At 46.0% G+C, this 18932-nt stretch overlaps 1 protein-coding gene across 8 annotated transcripts in view; it reads right to left on the bottom strand.

Moving 5' to 3' along the window:
* Nucleotides 1-807: 807 nt before the first annotated feature.
* Nucleotides 808-18932, bottom strand: part of Synrg (synergin gamma) — a 77223-nt gene continuing 59098 nt past the window's right edge. For 6 of the 8 annotated variants that reach the window (XM_021177158.2, XM_029483571.1, XM_021177164.2 and 3 more), the window contains 6 exons: nucleotides 18219-18272; nucleotides 17408-17504; nucleotides 15537-15685; nucleotides 3052-3162; nucleotides 2675-2710; nucleotides 808-1586 (listed from right to left, as the gene is read on the bottom strand). In XM_021177158.2, the coding sequence (XP_021032817.1) occupies nucleotides 1455-1586; nucleotides 2675-2710; nucleotides 3052-3162; nucleotides 15537-15685; nucleotides 17408-17504; nucleotides 18219-18272 (579 nt within the window). In that variant the 3' untranslated portion in view covers nucleotides 808-1454. The remainder of the gene's footprint in view (nucleotides 1587-2674; nucleotides 2711-3051; nucleotides 3163-15536; nucleotides 15686-17407; nucleotides 17505-18218; nucleotides 18273-18932) is intronic. The other 2 variants (XM_021177170.2, XM_021177172.2) reach the window with 1 other exon arrangement.

Below are 18932 nucleotides of genomic sequence, written 5' to 3'. Positions count from 1 at the left end.
TGTAGACCAGGCTGGCCTCGAACTCAGAAATCCGCCTGCCTCTGCCTCCCGAGTGCTGGGATTAAAGGCGTGCGCCACCACGCCCGGCTCCTTTGCTGCATTTGAAGTGTATGTACACACACACACACACACACACACACACTCACCACCACCACCACCCCCTTACTTTCCTCTCAGTAGGCCAGTGGTTCTCAACCTGTAGGCCTGTATCCATGACATCTGTGAGGGTGTCCAATGACCCTTTCACAGGGGTCTCCTAAGACCATTGGAAAAGAGATATCTGATTCATAACACTGGCAAAATTACAGTTATGAAGTAGAAACAAAAATAATTTTATGGCTGGAGGCCACCACAACATGAGGAACTGTATTAAAAGGTCCCAGCATTAGGAAGGCTGAGAACCACTGTGCTAGGCCCAGAACTCCCTCCCACCCTGCGTTCGTTCTCAGCTCTCTCCTGAAGTACTGCCAAGTTCAGCCTTGCTGGCTCTTCTGCAGTCTTCTTGTGGAGAGAGGTGGCTACGAAGAGATTCCAGTTCACAGCTGTTACCTGGTGGGACAACACCATGCTTTGTGTCATGCTTGATGTTGGGGCAAAGCAGCAGATTCTCAACCAAGGCTCCAAGGAGAGTGGCGTGCATCCTGGATGCAGGCTCTGGGCCCTGTCATGGTAGGGAGGGTCTCCTTCAGAGCTGAGTTTCAGGAAGGGGAAGAGGGTGAGGTGCCACAGGAAGTGACTATGTGTCCTCCTTGCCTGCCACTGTCCAGTGGAGACAGCAGTGCTCTCTTTACCAGGACAGAGCATCGGTTTAATCACAAGCCTTTTTTTATTCACTTCAAGTGTTTAAAAGCTAAATGCAGAAAAAAAATGTGTTCTGCTTCCTAGAGCCATGATGATGGCGATAGAAGCAAGCCGGCTGGAGACAAACTTGCGGATTCCGACCCTAGCGTCACTTATGTTTCTTCTTTTGTTTACATTTCACATACACTTCAGCAACAGATTACTCTTCACAGAAAACTCTGGTCTGCAGTTGAAATTATCTAAAGAGGACAAGAGTAAGAGGGTATGGTGGCTCATGCCTGTGCTCCAGTACTTGGGAGGCAGACATGAGAGGATCGATGCAAACTCAAGGTCAATCAGGGGTATGCATCAAGGCCCTATCCTTAAAAAAGAAAACCAAACCAACGTCACTAAGGACAACAACAAAACCAGAGGAGATAAGCAAGCAAGTGTCCAGTGCCACTTGCAGTTGGGGTCTGGTAATTTACCTCAAGTCTCAAAGAGGGGCAGGCAGAAGCAGTGACAGGTTTCCTGGTGGGACCCTACCTCCTGGGGACTGCTTCAAAGAGACCAGTGGCAGGGGACATTGCAGTACTTGCATTCTATTTATTGATTTCTGTCACCCTGAGTCCTGTGACAGAAACAACCAAAATCAGCCTCATTGAGCAGTTTTTTCAGAGCAGATCCGGCAAGAGGAGGCCGGGAGGCTTGGGTTCAACACAGTTGATCCAGAAGTTGGCACAGCTGGCGTGGTACTGGTGACCTCCGTAGGCCAGCTTGAAGCTGTCTGTCTCCGAGTTGAATGCCTGCCAGAAATAGAGAGATGAGGGCAAATCAGGGTCTTTCTACATCTGAGAGCTTGTCAGCAGCCACTACGGACACTCCCCGGGTGTCACCAAGGCTGAGGCCCAAATGGCACACACAGACAAAAGCCGAGCAGGTGGCTACAGGATCCAAGTAGGAAAGTTTTATTCATTTTTACTGCTAATTAAAGATATAAAGTCAGTAGGACCATCCAACCTAGTTTCAGCCCAGGGCCCAATCATCACAGAAAAGGCAGGCAGAGGTTACAGGAGAGAAAAAGGGGCAGGGCACGGGAATCAAAATATCCAGGGCCTGTGGGTAATTGGTTCCCTCACTATAAAGGCCACCCTCCCTGGAGGCTGCCACTGCTGTAGCATGTGGCCCCTTAGGTCTGTGGCTAATTACAGCTCTATCAGGACTGAAAACATTTAAAAGAGTTAGAAAGCAATTGATATTAACTCTTAAAGTCTCATGCAGCAGTTCTCAACCTGTGAGTCAGGACCCATGCCAGGTATTTACATCACGACTTCTAATAGCAGCGAAATTACGGTACCCACAAAATAATTTTATGCTCGGGGATCAACACACCAGGAAGAACTGTATTAAAGGGCCGCAGTAGCATTAGGAAGGTTGAGAATCACTGGTCCACTGCCATTGGGGGCTGACAACTGAGTGGACATATGAGACCCTCCCTCAGCAGGTAACAGTCTGCAGTTTGTTTTCTTAAACACCAAAGTTAAAGTCCTAGAACCCAAATGGTTTGATTTTTTTTTTTTTTTTTTTGGTCTCTCATCCACTAAATCCTGACGCTCTGCCATCTCATTCTCTGTCACTACAACTTCTAGTCTTCCAGAAGGTGCTGATTAGCGGCGACAACAGCAGAAACTGATTAGCAGCTACAAGCACGCAAACAGGACGGCAGGGGCCCCACAGAGACGCATTAGTTGATTTGATCACACGTTATGGGGACGAGTGAGTCAGCAGAGGATTCACGACTGGTACAGTCCAGGACAACAACAGAATTATCTGTTGGCCTCTCACACACAAGACTGAGATGGAGACACTAAAGTAACATGTAGCTGGCTCATACTTTTTTAGGCTGTTCTTCTGCAGGCGTCTCTTCTTTCTGAAATGTTCAAACCATAAGGTCAAAAGAAAAAAAAAAGCTAACCAAGCCCCCGGAACAGCTCTTGCCTCCAGGTAAGTCCACAGGGCCTGGCCTTCTGACTCCCACCCACCCCTCTCCCCGGGGTGAATCCAATGCTCAGCAGGGAGGGAGGACTCTGTTTACCCCTCAGCAGTTCCCCACTACCCTGTGGAAACAACAGATCTGCTTCTCTAGACCTTTCTAGACTTCAGCATCTCCACCTCTGGTCACAGCACTTGTGAAGGGGGCTACATGTGGCTGCCCCTTAAATCACGTTAGGGATGAACAATGGCCCTTGAAGGAGGAAGGCCAGAACTTACCCGGCTCCTGGAGTCCACATTTAAGAGACACACTCCACAAGCCAGCTCCTGAGCGTTTTTGATCCCGGGCCGTAACATACAGGAGGAAAAATCCAGTGAATTCTCATCTGGCTGAGGATGACAGGAAAGATAGGTAAGGACATAGCAGTTTCAAATACTACATAGGTCAACTATAAAATTAAGTCAACTAACGACACAGTGCTTGGTTTCCAAAAATCTGCTGAGCAGCTGCTATGTCCTGGCTGCTAGCAAATGCCCATGGGAAGAAATTGCTTGCTCCCTAGTCTTGGGGACCTCATGGTCTAGAGTAGAGTGAGGAGGTGTGGAGCAATGCAGGGTCGGTAGTGCTACAGTACTTATTTGGGGGTAAGTACTGAGTGTCCAGGCACTCAACAGAGGCATTTAGCCAAGAGAGTGCTTCCTGGAACTCACAATCATCCTGCCTGAGTATTGATGATGCAGTGCGAGGTGAAGGTCAGTGGGGTGATGGGCTGATGGGCCAAGAGAAAGGAGGGAGAAGGGAAGGATGATTGACACACAGCAGCATGACACGGACATCTAAGCAAAAGTCCAGCTACGAGAAGAAGTCAAGGGTGGGAGATGAGCCAAGGTGAGGGAGAGGAGAGGAGGCGAGAACATCAAGGATCCAGAAAGGAACAGGACCAAGCACACATCACTGGCACCAACCTTCTCCTGCAGTGTCAGCAAGAGACTGGGGGTGGCAGTCCACAGGGAGAGGCTTCAATTAGATCTCAGCAAAGGGGGAAGGGAGGAGGACTCATGGCAAGGGCTGTTATGGGGGCAGAATCTACAGGCCCTGGGCATGTGCAGGCTATGGATGGAAGCAGGGAGGCTTGGGCAGATGAGAAGCTTCACTGTAAGCCCCAGGGCAGAGGGGGGAATAGTTTGGTTCAGGCTGAGTTGGAGCTGGCAAGGTCAGAAGTGCAGGTGCTGGGGACCTACAGCCCAGCGAATGCTAGGAGAGATCCGAGAGTCAGCAGCCAGGGCCAGTGAATGGAGGAACGGCCGGCTGGGCACACGTAGGCTAAGCGCCATACTCAGCTCTTCACAGGCGTTATCTAGCTTATCCTTCTGCAAATGGACAAACAACCAACAAAATTCCGTGAGCTATGGCGAGTGCAGTGCAGTGATTAAAGGGGCGGGCCTTAGTTTTGAAAACACCTGTCAATTTCTTAAAGATTAAATATGCATTTGCAGTATGAGCTCGCAGTTTCATTTCTAGATATTTATCCAAGAGAAAGGAAAATATATGTCAACAAATCTTGTTCCAAAAAAAAAAAAAAAAAACCCAAAACCAAACCATTCATAGCAACTGTATCCATATTAGCCAAATCTGGCACTAACAAATGTCTAGTAATAAGAAAATGGATAAACAAGTAGTGGCATGTTGATACAATAGACTATTACTCAGCCAGGGAGCAAAGTGATATTTGATCAACACGGCTACATTTCAATATTATGCTACTAAGCAAGCCAGACACAAGAATGCTAACGTTTGATATCACTTCATATTCATAAAGTATTAAAACAAAGAAATCTCTGGCTATGAAAATCAGGGCAGCGGTGGCTTTTAGAATCAGATCAGGGTTGACTATGAAAGAGATAGAATGAACTTTAGGCATGGACAAAAATATTCTGAATATTTTCCAGGCCTTGTGGCACAGAACCTTAATTCCAGCAGAGGCAGGCAGGTCTCTGTGAGTTGGAGGCCAGCCTGGTCTGCAGAGAGAGTTCCAGGCCAGCTGGGGCTACAGAGTGAGACATCCTCTTAAAAACATCCAAAACCAACCAACCAACCAACCAACCAACCAACCAACCAACCAACCAACCAAAACACTGGAAAACTAAAACAGCAGCCGAGAATGTATGTTCATGTCACTGTAAATTCCATATTGCCAAATGAATTCCATAGAACATATACTTCTTCATTTTTGCACACCTTTTTGGATTCATAGTCAACTTTTGTTTGTTTTCACATATAATACTGGCATGAATGTTGGTGATTTACATTTTAATAATTTTCATATGTATGGTGGGTGTTTGCCTGCGTTTCTGTGCACCACGTTCAGGTTGCGCCCATAGTCACCAGGAACGGGCGTCGGATCCCCTGGAACTAGTTGTGAGGTATTAACTAGGTGGATGCTGGGAATTGAGTCTGGGTCCTCTCTTTGAGAGCAGCCAGTGCTTTTAACCACTGAGCCATCTTCTCTGGCCCTAATTAGACTTAAGACTAAACTGAAACAACAAAAACATTTTGAAAACTTCACTGGCCAAAGCCTTGGTGAACAGTCATTTCTCAGCTTCTGTGCTGGTCACAGGTGAAGGCTTTAGACAGCTTTAGGGTCTGCATTATCACCATTTCTCTCAGCTTCTTTCTTTCTTTCTTTCTTTCTTTTTGGAGGGGGGGTTGTGACAGGGTTTCTCTGTGTAGCCCTGGCTGTCCTGGAACTTACTTTGTAGACCAGGCTGGCCTTGAACTCAGAAATCCACCTGCCTCTGCCTCCCAAGTGCTGGGATTAAAGGTGTGCGCCACCACCGCCCGGCTTCTCAGCCACTTTCTTAACTGTAAACGGCCAGCAGAATAGTAAGTCGAGCCCCAGCGATACACTTTGACTTCCTTATTGTAAGTACCCTATCATGGCTGATTCTCATGCTTGCTGTGTGACATCATTAAACATGGAGCTGGGAAGAACTGCCCAGCAACAGAACTACCTGGTGGTTATACTGTTCAGAACCGCTACTCTAGATGAGGAGCTGTCCCCATTTATCCAAGACTGCTCTGGTTTCAACACCCTAGTCCTGAGCATCAGGGACAGTTTGACATCATGTTACTGGATCAGGGACTATTGGAGAAATAATTACAATGTGGGGAAACCATAAGACTTGAAATCAGTCAAATTAATAAAGTCCCTTGAACATCTATTTATGAGGGGAGCCCAGGAAAGCAAATGAAAGGGGCACACTGCAATGTGCCATGAGAACGGTGGACTTTGCATAATTACCCTGTGATTAAAGTAATCTTTCAAATGATAACAATTAGCTTTCTTAGGCAGGCAGTGGTGGCGCATGCCTTTAATCCCAACACTCAGGAAGCAGAGGCAGGCGGATCTCTGAGATCAAGGCTAGCCTGGTCTACAAAGTAAGTTTCAGAACAGCCAGGGTTACACAGAGGAACCCTGTTTTGAAAAACAAAAATCAAACGAAATGAACAAAATTAGCCCTCTTAAACACACAGCCATAAGCACAGGATTATATTGTAATGTCCAGTAGCAACATGATACTGATCAATGACCACAACTCTAAGCTATACCTGCTACAACACACTGTAAACTGACCTTTGACTGGCAAGTATTTCATATATTTAGTAAAGATTGAAACATAGTTGCATTATATATACCAGCTTTTTAAAAATTACTTATTTTTAAATAAGTGTGTATGAGGGTTTTGCCCACGACTTTGTATACCACATGTGTCTAGTGCCACTGGAGGCTGGAAGAGAGGATCAGATTTGTTGGAACGGAAGTTACAGGCGTTTGTTAACTGCCGTGCTGGGGCTGGGAATTAAACCCAGGCCCTCTTCAGGAGCAGTGTGGTGGCTTCAGGAAGAATGGTCCCTATAGGCTCATATATTTGAATGCTTGATTATCAGGAAGTGGCACATTTGAGGATTAGGAGGAGGAGTGGCCTTGTTGGAGGAAGTATGTCACTCAGTACGTCTTTGAGGTGTCAAGAGCCCAAGCCAGGCCCTGAGTCTCCCTCTTCCTCCTGTCTGTGGATCCAGATGTAAGACTTGCAGCCTCCTCTCTAGCACCATGTCTGCCTGAATACTGCTAGGCTTGCCACCATGAACACAATGGCCTCTGGAACTGTAAGCCAGCCCCAATTAAATGCTTTCTGTCATAAGAGCTGCAGTGGTCATGATGTCTCTTCACAGCAATAGAATCCGGACTAAGACTAACAGCAAGTGCTCCTAACTGCTGAACCATTTCTCTAGTCCTGGACCCCAGCTTCTTAAACTGTGGGTTGTGACCTGCAAGATGGGGCCACTTAATTTAATATGGGAGCTACAGAAAGCTGGCAGTGGTAGAAGGACTCTGAATTTGCAGCCACCGAATTCTGAACAGAGTTTCGTGCTAAGGAACTGAGGTATTCTGGCAGCACTCCTCGGCATCTTATGATGTCACTGCAGCCCTCGCGCTGGACATACAACATACAGCTTATACTGCTCATGCCATTCACTGCACACCAGTGAGTGTGGCCTCCGGCATCCTGCTCAGACCCCAGATGCTGCTGTGAATTGCAGAGCTCTTACCCTATGAACAGAGCTTTCTGTTTTTTATAGAGTAAAATCCTTGGGCTACAGAAAACAGACTTTAATATCTTTCTGCTGCCACTGTTTAGCATCCAAGTAGCAAATCAGTGTATCTTTCTTTTCCTTTTGTCACAGTTTGACTTAAAATTGTTGTTAAATTGCTGACTTGAGTTTAATTTTTAAAAAATTAAATGAATTTTGGCTTGGGATTAGCATAGCATTTCATTTTTGTTGTTTCTTTTTGTTTGTTTTGTTTTGTTTTGTTAAAACAAACATACAGCCTTATATAGCCCTGGCTAACCTAGAACTCATTATATAGATCAAGCTAGCCTCAAACTTATAGACATCTACTATCCTTTGCATATGCTGGGATTAAGGTGTGCATACCCTACCTATTATAGAATCTCTAAAAATTTATAAGATAGCCTTAAAACATACTTCGGCCATTTTGTACCTCATGTTTATGAGAAGTTTCTCAGCACTGACAATTAATAAGTCAAAATATTGATCAACTATGAAAAATGAAAATGCTCTCTACTCTATCCTGTAGAATCAGACATTCAGCCCAGACAGAATTCTTTATGGAACATAAAGGGCCACATTTATCCTGCTAGTATGCAAGCTTGCTTATGTCTGTAATAATTAATAAAATCACATGTTTACCAAAAGATGATTTAAAATAAGTGTCTTCATGATTTACTAGCAGTAAACATTTGATTTCATATCTATCTTATGTACTTATATACATAAAAATTCTTCAGGTAGAAAGGAGTTGTGGGCAGATAGTTTAAGGGAATGTGTTATATTTGTCCTGCTTACAGAGCCAAGTCCCAGAGTCAGCTGGAAGGTAAAAGCCTGGGTGCTTAGCAGTGATACACATCTACTGTGGTGTGCAAGAAAATGAGCATTAGAGAAAGAGTCTGGTGGCAGGCAGTGCTCTTTGCCAACATTCACATTCTCCCTGGACAACTGATATGAAAAGCTTTTTAGCCTCCTTGAGATTAGGCAGGGCTATGTCACTCGCACGGCTGACATAGCTGTGTCACCTGCATGGCCAGTGAGTCATGTATGACACTGCTGGAAGGAAGCCTTTGAAATCAATCTGTAGGCTCAAAGGTTAAGAGCACTGGTTGCTCTTCCAGAGGGCTTAATTCCCAGTACCTGAATTGTGGCTAACAAATATCTGTAACTCATTCCAGGGACTCTGACTTCCTCTCCTGGCTTTCCTGGGCACCAGGCATGTGGTGCACAGATATACATACAGGCAAAACACCCATACATATAAAAATCATAATAAAACTCATAGGCTATTTTTCATATTCCCTTGACCCTCGTGGGTGCCTAGCTACATTCCATGCGGTGTAGGGAGTGAACCTGGGTGCTGAGTGAGGACAGGCTACACAGCCTCTCTGTCTTGAGATGGACATGAGGCTTAAACAATAAAGAAGGCCTGCTTGCTTGAGAACACTAAGATTGGAAAGAGATGTCTGTTACCTCAGCATAACCCAGTCTACTCTGACAGATGAAAACCTAGACACGGGCTCCAGAAGCAATTCTAGTTGTGGAGCATTCGCCTGGTCAGTGCTTTGTACACTACTGTCCTTGATGCTGTAACAAATTATCCAACACTTAATGGCTTAAAAGAACATGGCTTTGGGCTGGAGAAATTGCTCAGTGGTTAAGGGCTCTGACCACTCTTCCAGAGGACTGGAGTTCAAATCCCAGCAACCACATGGCAGTTCATAACTGTCTGTAACTCCAAGATCTGACATCCTCACACAGACATATATACGAAACAAAAAATTAAACATAAATAAAAATAAACATAAATAAAATTTTAAAAGGAACAAGGCTTTACTCTTACAGCCCAGAAGTCAGAGGGTAGACGTCTGCAGTGGACTGGCAGCACTCGTGCCTTCTGGAGCTCTGGAGGAGAGAATCTCTTTCCTTGCATTTATAGCTTTAGAGGTCACCTCTAGAAATGTCCAGTACTGTGCATTCCTGGCTCTGGGAGCATCAGCCACCCTCTCTCCATTTCCACTGTCACATCATCTTCACTCTTACCCCACTACTTCCTGTCAGGACACTGTGATGACACGGGGCCCACCCAGCTGATTCAGGGTCATTTCCTCAAGCACACACCCTGAACTCAATGATCCTGCCTGGGAAGTTCTTATTGCCACATGAAGTAGCATGGACGATGACACAGGTGCTGGGGTCACATGGCGTGTCATCAGCTGAGGACACAGTAAAGATGCCATCTTTAAAGCATGGTGCTTGCAAGAAGAGCAGGGTGTGGGGGATGCTGTCATCAAAGCACACTGTTCTCCTGAGAGTTCCATAGCACTGCAGAAGTAAACACTCTGAGATTGCCATTTCTTCACCCTGGGAGGAATTACTGAAAGAGCCATACCATGCTGGATGAACAGCGGAATCAAAGGGTCTGTGTGACTTCTAGCTGGCCACAGACCTGGAGAAAAACTGTCCTTTTTCTTCTATTAGGTTTTATATGCCAAATATTTGCTTCCCAGGGCAGAACCATTTCTTTGATCTAACACATCCAAGAGATAAAAGCTTAGCTGACCTCCTCTCAGGCCTGGCCATCAGAGTGTCCTTGCCTCACTGGAATCTGGCCATTACAACATCCCTACCTCACTGGAATCTGACCATCAAAGCATCCCTAACAACACGAAAATATACAGCCTTTCCCATAGAGAAACGCCTGCCTCTACCACAAGAGGGAGCTTTAGTCCACAGTCACTCTGAGCTTTAAAGAGTTTTGGTTTTTTTTTTTTGCTATGAAACATTCATATGATATGAAGTGACATTTTGATGCTGAGACTCTGCACTTTGCTTTACTGAGCACCGGAATGATGCACACTCCACGTGGGGCTTCTTTAGGAGGGAAAAGCAGTGCAGCGGGTGCTTTACTGTTTGTTTCTGTTCTTGTCTCTTTGGGGGGAGCTGGGGAATCTATCTAATGGAGGCTGCAAGTATACAAAGCACATGCTCAAAAACACGATAAAACGAGACAACACAGTAAACATACGGACTGCCACTGAGCGAGCGAGATAGATTAAAAAATCCAGATTTTAATAGTTTCAATTAAATTTTGATGTTCTTGAGCCTTGATTTCTTCCCCTATAGAAACGAACGTTATGGGCCAGGGAGATGCAGGTAGCAGTGCTCCTCTTGTGTAATGACTACTTGTGTTTAACCCTGGAAGCCTCAAAAGGCTCAGTGTGGTGGTGAGAGCCTGAATCCCAGCAGTCCTATCGTGAGGTGGGAAGCAGAGACAGGACACTCTCTCAGAAGCTTGCTCTAGCCTGGAGTTCACAGTGCAGCAGCAGAACAAGGGAGAGCGAGCCTGCCTCAGTAAGGCAGGCAGTGAAAAACAAATCCTAAAACTGTCTCTGACCTCCACCTGCACGCCATGGCACGCACATACTCCCACACTCCTGTCTGTCAGTCTGTCTGTCTGCCTGCCTGCCTCTCTCTCTCTCACACACACAAACAGAGATATTTTAAAAAAGAAATGGAGATGACACTGACCTCATAGGTTATTACGTGGATTCAGTGAGAATGGAAGTGAAGAATGTAGTATAATGTGAAGCAGCTCTGTCTTAATGTTCTACTGCTGTGAAAAGACCCCATGGCCACGGCAACTCTTATAAGTTATGTTACAGGTTCAGAGTTTCAGTCCATTGTCATCATGGCGGGATGCAGGCAGACACAGTGCTGAGACTTCTATATCAAGATCAGCAGGACAACAGCAAGAGAGACACTGGGCCTGGCTTGAGCATTTGAAACCTCAAAACGCACCCTCAGTGACACACTTCCTCCAAAGAGGCTATACCTACTCTACCAAGGCTACTGTACTAATCTTTTCAAATAGTGTCATCCCTTATGAGCCCGTGGGGCCATTTTCATTCAGACCATCATAGGGTCCTAGTTGCAAACATGAATGGTAGCCATCTGTATTGCCAATTGTATTAAGAGCGAAGGGGCTCTGAATGGAAATGCGGTCCCTTCAGGAGCTTATTCACCCAAATCAAACAAAAGCTGAGCTCAAATCTTCTGTACTCCGTCAAGCCCACCCCTGTCTAGTAATGAGCGACCTGCTGGCTTTGCGCCTCACCCAGAGCTGCTGGGTCTGCAGGGTTGCATTGCTGCTGGACTGAAGGACTCAGATGTGTGGGTTTTATGCTATCGACGTTATATGGCTTTCTCTGTTGGTTCTGTTGCAGTAAGGACTTGTTTGTGACAACCCGCACGTTATATTTCTGTGGGATCCATGCCTTTCCTCCTGCAGTGGGAACTTCGAGTTAAGGTTTATAGACTGAGGACCCATTCACCTATTCTCAAGAGGAAATGACATGTTAGTCTAGGAAAGTGTCTGAATCATCATTGTTATCATTGTTGTGTCACAACAATCTGTTTTAAAAAAAAAAAAAAAAAAAAAAAAAAGCAACTGTAGCCAAAGAGCATGGCTAGTTAGGAAGTGAGTGCTTGTGCTCACATATACTCTGCCTGCATCCAGACACGGGTGAGACAGGGAAGCTGTGCCATTACACATGGCTGAAAAGGCAGGCCAGTTACCCTCGAGAGTCTAGATGTGGGGGCTGCGAGTGAATGCTTGCAAGCAGAGTCTGAGAAGGCATGACTGTGGAGCCCCTTCTCCATTTACCTCACATTTTGGCCCTGTAGAATTAGTCATCAGATGTGAATGGGGCAGAACCTACTAGGTAAATGGGCCACAAACTTCTTTCAAAGTAACAAAATCAAACTCCATGTCTTCTTTTTAAAACTCTGGACAAGGGCTGGACATGGCTTATCGGTTAAAGAGCATTGGCTGCTGTTCCCAGAGGACCAAGGTTCAATTCCCACACCCACATGGGAACTCACAGCTGCCTATAACAATAGTTCCAGCGGACCCAGCACCCTGGCACAAACATACATGCATGCAAAACACTAACACACATAAAATAAAAATAAATCATTAAAAAAATTAAAAAGCCTGGACACAAGTGATGCTTGGTGTGAAAACCTGGAGAGACTGGGATGAGGAAGTTGTCTTGGGGGATGAACTAGTTCACATAGTGACAGGGCACAGGCGATATAGACGGGGCTTTTGTCAAACTCAGCAGAAGGGCAGCAACTCAACTCATGGTGCAATGTTACTGAAGTTTTTACATTTTACTGTGTGTGAACTCAAAAGTGGCCTGGAGTGACAGAGCAGAGCCTAGAAGACAAGTCCTTTGCATGAACAGTGGCAGGACCCAGGAGCCTGGGAGTTGGAGAAGATGAAGGGAAATGGGTCCTACTGCCCCCAGTGACAGAACGCCGGTGAGTAACCTGTCTGGATGCTTGCAGTCATTCCTCACCCTGCGTGGACGGACAGGTACAGGATGAGCTTGGATGATGCTCTGAGGCTTCAGGGACACTTTCACTTCTAAGAGCTCAGGGCTTTCTGATCCAGTCAGCTTTCTCCAGCAAGGCCAGCAGAGGAGGGCTGACTGGAAGGAAGGATAGAGACCTAGCTTTCAATGCTCACCGAGGACTGACTCCCAATAAAACAAGGAACCCTCAACTCTAAATGCCAAGTGGGAGGCCCGTACATTGCACCGCCATCTTGAGAGGTATGTCAAGGGCAGGTCCAGACCTGAGGCTCACAGTGCGCCACGACAAGCTCCTGGGGCTTTTCTCGTTAACATTATTCTCAAGCTTTCATCCCCAGTGAAAGCTTTGCATAGCTTTGGTGTCCCCGCCTCATCATCCTTTTCAGGATAGGAAGAAGCACAGAGCATGCCTGATGCCTCTCGCACTTCCCTGCCTCAGGATAGGAAGATGACAGAGGAAAGAAGGCAAGTTGCTGTGTAGATTAAATGCACATGAAAAACCTGATGCACAGTTTGGCCAATTGGATAACCCAGACGGCTGAAGGAGAAGTGGCCACGGCACCAAAGGGGGTTTTGGGAAAGGGTTTGAGTGTGTGAAAAAAATTTCTACCAGAGCAAAGATTTACTTCTCATTACAAATGCAACAAGTATCCACTAAAGATTGTTGAGAACGACAAAATACTTATAATAAACATGGGATTTTATCATTGGCAGCCTGCCTCCTAGCCGTGTGTTGACAGGTCTGTTATTTCACAAGTGCTTCCTGACAAAATGCCCATAACACCTTGACTGAAGGGCCGCATGTGTTACTTCACCAGCTCTAGCTTTCAGGCGGTTTCCAATTTTTCTCTTTTACCTGAAGGACAGTGCTCTGCACTTTGCTAGCTTCTGGTGATTTTACATTTAGAGCAAGTAGAGATGTTTACACCAAAGTGCAATGATTCTGGATGTATGAGTCCCCTGACACACTTGGTGCTTACAGGGCTACCTCTCAAGTACTGGGTTCAGGTGGAGCCCAAGAGGTGCCAGGAGAAGTCCTTCCTGATATCACTGGCAGCAGTAACCAAGCTTTCCCTGACGATCAGGTTTATCTTTATGCTGTGAACACAGTGAACCATGGAAGTCAGCACAGTAGAAGATGGGTGACAGCAAGGGGGAGGGCCAGCATCCACAGATCACCATGTCATTCCTGTCTGCCAACACAAGGAGATCCGCAGTCTCAAGCTCCCACCAGAGCTAGATGAGCTCTCAATGCCACACCTTCTCTGCTATGAAGGACACCACAGTCGGAGAGCCAAACACCCCTTCTTCCGATGAAGCATCTTGTTAGAACAACAGGAAAAGAAAGTAATGAGGTAAGCATCATGAGATCTGGAGAGAGATGGGCCGAAGGCACCCACCCAGGAAGGGCTGGACTGAAGGGGCCCCCTGCAGGATTTTAAATGGGATTTAAATGAAACAGTCAGATCTATGGTTTGCGAGGACCAGTCAGGTACTTGCACAAAGAATAGATTGATAAGGGCTTTTTTAAAAAAGAGAAAGAAAGAAAAGAGCTAGGTAGAGGTGTGTGGCTCAGTACCAGATAACTTCTCTAGCCTTCATGGGCCTTGAGGTCCATCCTTAGCACCACCAAAGGGGGGAAAAAAAAAAACCTAACCAAACCAAACAAAGCAAACAAACCAGGGCAGTGCTATCTCTCTGGCCCTTCACTTTACTTTAATGATGCAAAACCAGAAGCAACGAAACGATAGTGAGGTTTGCTGTTTAGGACATAACGGGCAGCCAGCAACCACCAGGCTGTCAGCTGAGAGCACTAAGAATTCCTCCCTTCTGCAGCTCAGAGGGTCGCAGGTTAACTGGAGGACTAGTAAGTGACTTAGAATACAGCCAGGCCTCTCATGAACTTAAATGCTACCTGGAAAATGCTGCAGCAGCCATGCAGACTGCATGCATGTGTGCACACTCTGGCCTTCTTCATCTGCGTTGGTAGATTGCAACACCCAGAGGGGATCTAGTCATCTGTTTATTCAAAGTAGAGCTACTCATAACATGGAAAAAAATGAGTCCAAGGAAAATAATTATAGTGGTGAACGCACATCACATGACGGTCTTCCACACAGCTTTCTGAAGAACGCAATGGGGCATAAACAGGTCAAGTGTGAGGGGATGGACTCAAACCAGTACTTTCTGGCAAAACTTGCATGTGTAAGAATCAAGAAGGACTGGCACTGGGAAGGCTCAGTGGGCAAAGTGCTGGCTGTGTGAGTGTGGGGACAGGAGTTCAATCCCTAGACCAATATGGAGCTCAGAGTGATAAAGCCACTTGTCTGCACTCCTAGCTATGATGAGCAGGCTGAAGACCCTGCAGAAGCTTGTGGGCCATCCTTGTGTGCACAGGGGCTGACAACTGAGACCCTGTCTCAGACAAGTCAGAAAGTGAGAGCAGACATGGATGTTCTCTGACCTGCGCTCGTGCACACACGAACACACGCACACAAATTCTCTCTCTGTCTCTATCTGTCTCTGTCTCTCTATCTCTCTCTCAATAAACAGATAAAGATTTTGTCCTACATGTCTATCTTCCAAGGTACAGTGGGTCCTGGAACTCTTCAAGGCCCGTCTGGGACTGCTATGTGAGACCTGCTTCGGCACAACACAACCCAGTTGGCGCACTGGTCCTCTGATAAGTGCTTTGCAAGAATAAACTCTCTGCTTCAAAACAGGGCTGAGAAGCAACTGATGAACAGGCTTACTGTGAGTGTGGCAAGTGACATGAAGCCGATTAAGTTGTTCCACACTTTATCGATGTCCTTCAGCAACTGCTGGAGTTTCTCACTGCACACCGCAGTGGCTTTTATGCCCAGCTCCACACGCTTGGTTACACGGTATACTTCCACCACACCTGATGGGGAGAGAGGAGAGAGTTAGGCAGGCATGGGAAAAGCAGGCAGGGACAACGTACTGGGGCTTGTTGATGACTTGATTAGGAGGAACAACTGCACAGAGGCAAGGCTGTGAGTAGAGATATGAATTGGTTACTTTTCTACTGCTGTGATCAAACACCGTGGCCAAGGCAACTTACAGAAGAAAGGGTTTCATTGGGCATGGTGGCAGGAGTAGCTGAGAAAGCGTATCTCAAACTGCAAGCTGGAGGCAGAGAGCATCCTGGGAACGGCAGGAATCTTCTGAAGCCTGAAAGCCCCCCACCCCTCACCACACCTTCTACAACAAGGCCACACCTCTGAGTCCTTCTCAAACAGTTCCACAAACTGGAGGCCAAATATTCAAATCTATGAGTCTATGGGGGCCACTCTCATTCAAACAAGGAAGGTATGAGCCTTCTTGATCTGCTGGAATGGTTCTTTTCCTGCAGTCTTTAATCACGTCAAACGCTGCAAGCAAGAACGCGCTAAGTAAGCACCCACTCATTTTCAGATGGTAACTAGACACATCCCCAGGCCTCCAATGTGGCAGTCACCAGACCACTGTGCTGCCCAGTCTGCAGTATAGCTTTCAAGTAGGAACATGGATTCTGGTCCCTGCTCCACCTCTTACCATCCATGTATCCTGGAACAAGTTATGAACCTCCCTGTGCCTCAAGTTAAGTCAGTAACAGCAGCCTCCCAAAGGATGGGTGACAGGAAGAAACAGGTAAGCACTGTAGAAGGTTCACAACAGTCTCTAGTGAGCATAAGACATTGTGTGAGCTATTCGGCTTTTTAGTTAAGGTTTCTTTATGAGTTTTAGGTGAATCAGGGGAATCTCATTAATTGATTAAAAATGGTATAAAGTTTTAAGGAATCTAAATGTTAATGTCATCATAGAGTAATTCATGCTGAATCCTTAAGCTTTTTTTTTTTTTTTTTTTAATAAAACATTGCTGGGATTCTATGTGCTAGAAATTTCAATTTTTAAAATTATATAACAAATATAATTTATTATTTTTGGCAATTTATAATTGCCAAGCCTGGTGGCACACACCTTTGTTTGTTTGTTTGTTTGTTTTTTTCGAGACAGGGTTTCTCTGTATAGCCCTGGCTGTCCTGGAACTCACTTTGTAGACCAGGCTGGCCTCGAACTCAGAAATCTGCCTGCCTCTGCCTCTCAAGTGCTGGGATTAAAGGCGTGCGCCACCATGCCCAGCCTCGGTGGCACACACCTTTAATCCTAGCAATAGGAACAAAGAAGCAAGCAGATCTGAGTTTTCAGGCTAGCCTGGTCTACACAGCCATGTGTGTGCAGGGTCTGGTACAGGCCAGAATAGTCCCTTGGATCCCCTGGAGCTAGATTTTCAGGCACTTGTGAGACAACCAACATGGGTGCAGGGAACTGAACGCTGGTCCTCTGCAAAGGCAGTAGGCACTCTTAACCACTGAGCTATCTCCTCAGCCCCAACAGATAAGAGTTTACACTGATATATATATATAAAACAAAGACCTGAAAACTTCACTACAGAGACTTCAAGTAAGGTAGCTGCTACTGCTGTGACTTCCGTGTTCTACTTGTGAATGCAACTATTATTGAGGCTGTATATAGTGGGAAACCTAAAATATCTACCGGGAACGGACATTCATACTAATACACTATGCCACGGTTTGACTTTGTGAAACATCAAAGAACACACCTAGAAGATACTCCATGCCTTGAGCTGACTGGATAACTTCTGTGCAAACAGCACTGCTGCTAATGCCGTTTAAGGTGTCATTTGCCTTCTTAATGACCTACAAGAAATGAAATCACATCATCTTACACAACCAAGAAAGGTTGCTGTCCATCAACTCCCCACTAGGAGAAAACCCAACCAGCATGAAAAGCAGGGCCCAGCCAGTGTGTGCACGTGCCCATGCAGAGACAAACCTAAGAATTGAAACTTTGAAGGGAGGGAGGGATGGAGGGAAGGAAGGAAGGAAGAAGGAAAGGGGAAGGGGGAGGGGCGAGGGGAGGCAGGCTCTTAGTTCTTTAAATATTATTTTCATATAGGCCAGAGGTAATGATGATATCATTTTGCTACTTCTGAAATGCAGTGACAGATAAGGGGACAGCTGACAAATGAGCCAGTGTCTACTACTTAGTAGTAAACTAAAGGATGCATGATTTTCTTTCTTTCTTTTTTTAAATAAATTATTCAATTTTATCTTATGTGCATTGGAATTTTAGCTGGATGTATGCCTGTGTGAGGATGTTGGGTCCCTGTAACTGGAGTTACAGATATAAGCTGCCATGTGTGTGCTGGGAATTGAACCTGTGTCCTCCAGAAGAGCAGCCAGTGCTCTTAACTACTAAGCCACCTCCCCAAGATCCCCACATGATTGATTTTCATGCTCTGCCTGGTGATGGAAGTAGGCACGCCTCATGTTTGCATGCATTCATTCTGAGGAACCAAGGAGAAGACAAAAGACGCAGGAGTGCTCAGACGCACAGGACCAGATACTCACATCCAGGGCGCTCCCTAGGCATCTCTGCCACTCATACGCATATCTCTCATTTTCCTGTGGGTTGAAAAAAGGAACCGGGTTCAACAGGCAGGCTCGGGGTCCTCTGTTCATGATCATCTCACTACAAAGGGCATGGAAGACTCCTTTCTACTGAAAGCATGCTGGCAAAAACAGTTATTTTAAATCTACTAGGATGCAAGAAATATGAACACAAAGGACCTATTTTAGAGCATTTTGCAACATTTCTGTGTAAATGTTGCCTCGTTTGTTCCAGTGAGTGGCAGTGTGAACTTTTATGCAGTTACTCCACAGGGATGTGAAGGTGTCTAGTGCAGGAGCTCGGGTCACACCACAGCTTCCAGCCATGTGTGGGTGCCCCTGAAATCCCAGCACTTGGGAGGCAGAGGCAGGATCACTGTGAGCTTAAGGCCAGCCTGGTCTAAAGAGAGAATTCTAGGCCAATCAGGGCCTACATGAAGCTCTTTTAAAACAAAAACCCGACAGGATGAAACCACAGCTTAACTCATTCCACAGGTCACTGCTGTGTGTGCAGGTGTATGTGTGTGTGCACTTGTATGCATCGAAAGAAACAGGGTGTTTAAGATACCACAGACAGAATTAATCCCAGCACTCGGGAGGCAGAGGCAGGTGGATTTCTGAGTTCGAGGCCAGCCTGGTCTACAAAGTGAGTTCCAGGACAGCCAGGGCTATACA

The sequence above is a fragment of the Mus caroli genome, chromosome 11, assembly GCF_900094665.2.
Source record: "Mus caroli chromosome 11, CAROLI_EIJ_v1.1, whole genome shotgun sequence".
Taxonomy (NCBI): Eukaryota; Metazoa; Chordata; class Mammalia; order Rodentia; family Muridae; genus Mus; species Mus caroli.
Note: the sequence above shows the minus strand (reverse complement) of the source record. Positions and strands in the feature narration are given on the sequence as shown.